General features: G+C 26.0%; 1 protein-coding gene across 1 annotated transcript; it reads left to right on the forward strand.

Annotated features, from left to right (window-relative positions):
- The first annotated feature begins 1536 nt into the window (after positions 1-1536).
- On the forward strand, positions 1537-2049 carry LOC143191792 (uncharacterized). Its single transcript, XM_076397176.1, has 2 exons — positions 1537-1751; positions 1813-2049. Exons 1-2 carry the CDS (start codon positions 1616-1618, stop codon positions 1989-1991), a joined length of 315 nt encoding a protein of 104 aa, XP_076253291.1. The 5' UTR covers positions 1537-1615; the 3' UTR covers positions 1992-2049.
- Positions 2050-3016: the final 967 nt, after the last annotated feature.

Here is a 3016-nt window from a genome sequence, read left to right on the forward strand (position 1 = left end):
ATTAATGTAAAATCTGAATTGATTGATAATTTAATTGTGATTTTTTATGATATTATAATTTGAGTTAATAGCATGAAATACAATTATGTATTATTAGTATTTGACCTTTAAACGCCAAATAGCATTATTTAAATCTAATATTTGATGTATTTACTTACTGTTTATAATATGATATTCCTTTTAGGTGTTTCTAATATATTATTTATTGAATTTTGTGCTAGATATACCCTAACATTATTTGGCATCACACTATTGAAATGCTAATCATTAATTATAAATGAGAGGAAGATTAATGTATGTTTAATTGAAATATGTATGTACATATTTGAACATTTTTGAGTTTATATAACTTCTTAAATTTAGAGTCTTTTAGGTATTTCCTAATGTTATATGTGTAAAAGCATGAGTAAGTTTTCATTCTATTTTATTTTTATATAATATAAGGTTTTTTTTATAATATATATCTTCTCCAAGCAGCTAATATGTATTCGTTATTAAATAATACTTCAGTCATAATTACGTGTTGAATGTGCAAATCTTGTGTATCGAGTTCATTAGTCAGGAATTAAATTAAAATCTGAATATCTATTGAGGGGGTTTTCTAGTATAGAAATTTAATAAATCTGATTTTTTAATATTTTCGAAGCGTAAACCTTTAAGAATGTAACCTAAATTTTTCAAAATTCAAATTATTCTCGGATATTATATCAGTTTTAGGTCCGCGGCATCTAAAAGCGCCCTTTTCTTACATCTTTTTCAAAACGGTTGACATATCTTAAGTCGTACCGAACCAATTTACTTTATATTTGGTGCAAAACTTCTCTGTATAAACTTCTCTTTATAAATATATAGCGAACTATAAAAAAATGATTTTTTTCTAGACTAGAATAGTCTTGAAGCAATGTTTTTAAATATTTATCTGTATAGTCCTCTGGTCTGAAATGACATGAACAAATATTTCTATGCGGAAGCTTGATGTAGGAACTCATAAGGGAATTTCTTAAGTTTTTAACTCTTTACTTTAGAAAATTGAGTTAGAGCAGAATTATTTGGAAAATTATTCACTCTGAATCTTCAATAGAACGACCCATTTATTCTTCATATTTAAACAAGTTTATTAGTTATTTGGATGCTATAATTTATTATTATTATTCTCATAGTATTCCATAATCAATATATGATGGGATTTATGTTATATTATACAATGACATGTGGAAGATCGCTCCAATAAGTGATGTCCTGGACAAACTTGTAAACTAGTGTTATACTTAATTTAATTATAAAGAGTAAACCTTTAGTTCTATGTTTTATTCTATGTTATTCTATTAACTATTTTGTGTCTAGTAATCATATGCTATAGTATGATGCAATAAGTTAGTCAGAGAAGTTCGTTGTTTATGCTTTTGTAACTCCGGTCCTCTATTAAGTCAGACGCGTAATGAACATGTTTACGAGTTTTTCATTGAATTGTCCATTCTATGCCTCTATATTTTGCGTTTATGATAGAATTTTATCAGTTGTTGACAAAACGTCAAAAGTCATGTCAAACTAATTAAATTTTAGAAAACTACTAGAATTATATATTTGTTGAATATACTTCAGGGGAGAATAAAATATGCCTGGGAAGAATCAACATACTTCAAAATCAAAGTTAAACTTACGTGATCGTATTGGTTTTAAACATATGAAGGACTCAAGTGACAAAAAGAAATGTAAACCACAAAAAAGCGGATTATTCAGTGATATATTTGGTATAAATATACTGCCAAAGTCTAATAAGTAATAGCCAGTAAAGCTACAATTATATTTTAGGCGAACGTCCGAGATCGTTTAGAAGTTTAGGACCTCGGAAATATGAAGCCTTAAGTCAGTATAAAGCCAGCGCTGCCCTTTATATGGTAACATCCTTTTTGACCATTTGTTATTTTTGCGAGTGGAAAGCTGTTTTGCAATATATGCCTTTTTATAATGGAAAATATAAAGAAGATTGAAATAAAATTAACATATTAATTGCAAATTATAAGTATCACATTAAATGTTAAGTAATTTTCTGCGCAACTTTTCATTTTTGGATTTCATTCTGGATTTTCTCGATTATGTAGTTATAACAGTTTTGAGATATAGACAATAATATAAACCATATTATGCAAGAGCAACTATAGATTTAAAAGTTTACTGAATAAGTAACAGTAACAAAGTCTACTGAATGGCTGGTGACTAAATTAGAGATCATTCTTAACCTATATAAGTGCATTGTAAAAGTCAAAAATTTTTTGTCGTCAAATTACGGCTGATTAAGAAGATATTTTTATTTTTTTCTATATTTCCGAATTTCTTAAAGTAACTATTTAAGTAAATGTAAAAAATATTTTTATAGATAATAAATTATAGATAGAAAAATGTAGAGAGAAGGCATGTCATGTCAAGTAGTTTCAAGAAAAACGCATTTAAAGTTTCGGATAAAGTTACGCGCATTCTAAGTAGTGGTACTTTATAATTACCTTTTCCGGCTCCATACAATGGACCTAAAAAAAACCATTTTCCGAACTTATTTTTTTCAAACAAGCGATTTTTTCGAACGTTAAAGCTTGCTATAGCAGTTGCAATTTCAATTGAGTGTTCCAGCACGTATATCTTTAGGTGCAAAAGTCCATATCAATGAATTCAGAGATTCATTATTATAATATATAATAACTATAATATAATTATAACTATAATTATTATAATATAATAATTATAATATATTATTATAATATATATATTATAATATATATATATATATATATATATATATATATATATATATATATATATATATATATATATATATATATATATATATATAACGAAGTATCCATATCGTCTAATGTTCCATCTGTTCTGGCCGAGCCAGTTTAGTCTGCATCTATAATCAATCTTTGAAAATAATTTAAATTTTGAAAATTCCTCTTAATTTTTCTTAAAGGGTGAAAAAAGAGCTTTGAAAATATGATTTCTTTTTCAATTTTCTAGATTA

The sequence above is a fragment of the Rhynchophorus ferrugineus genome, unplaced genomic scaffold (assembly GCF_030347505.1).
Source record: "Rhynchophorus ferrugineus isolate W39M unplaced genomic scaffold, kcgeb_rfMv2 rfM2, whole genome shotgun sequence".
In the NCBI taxonomy this organism is placed as follows: Eukaryota; Metazoa; Arthropoda; class Insecta; order Coleoptera; family Curculionidae; genus Rhynchophorus; species Rhynchophorus ferrugineus.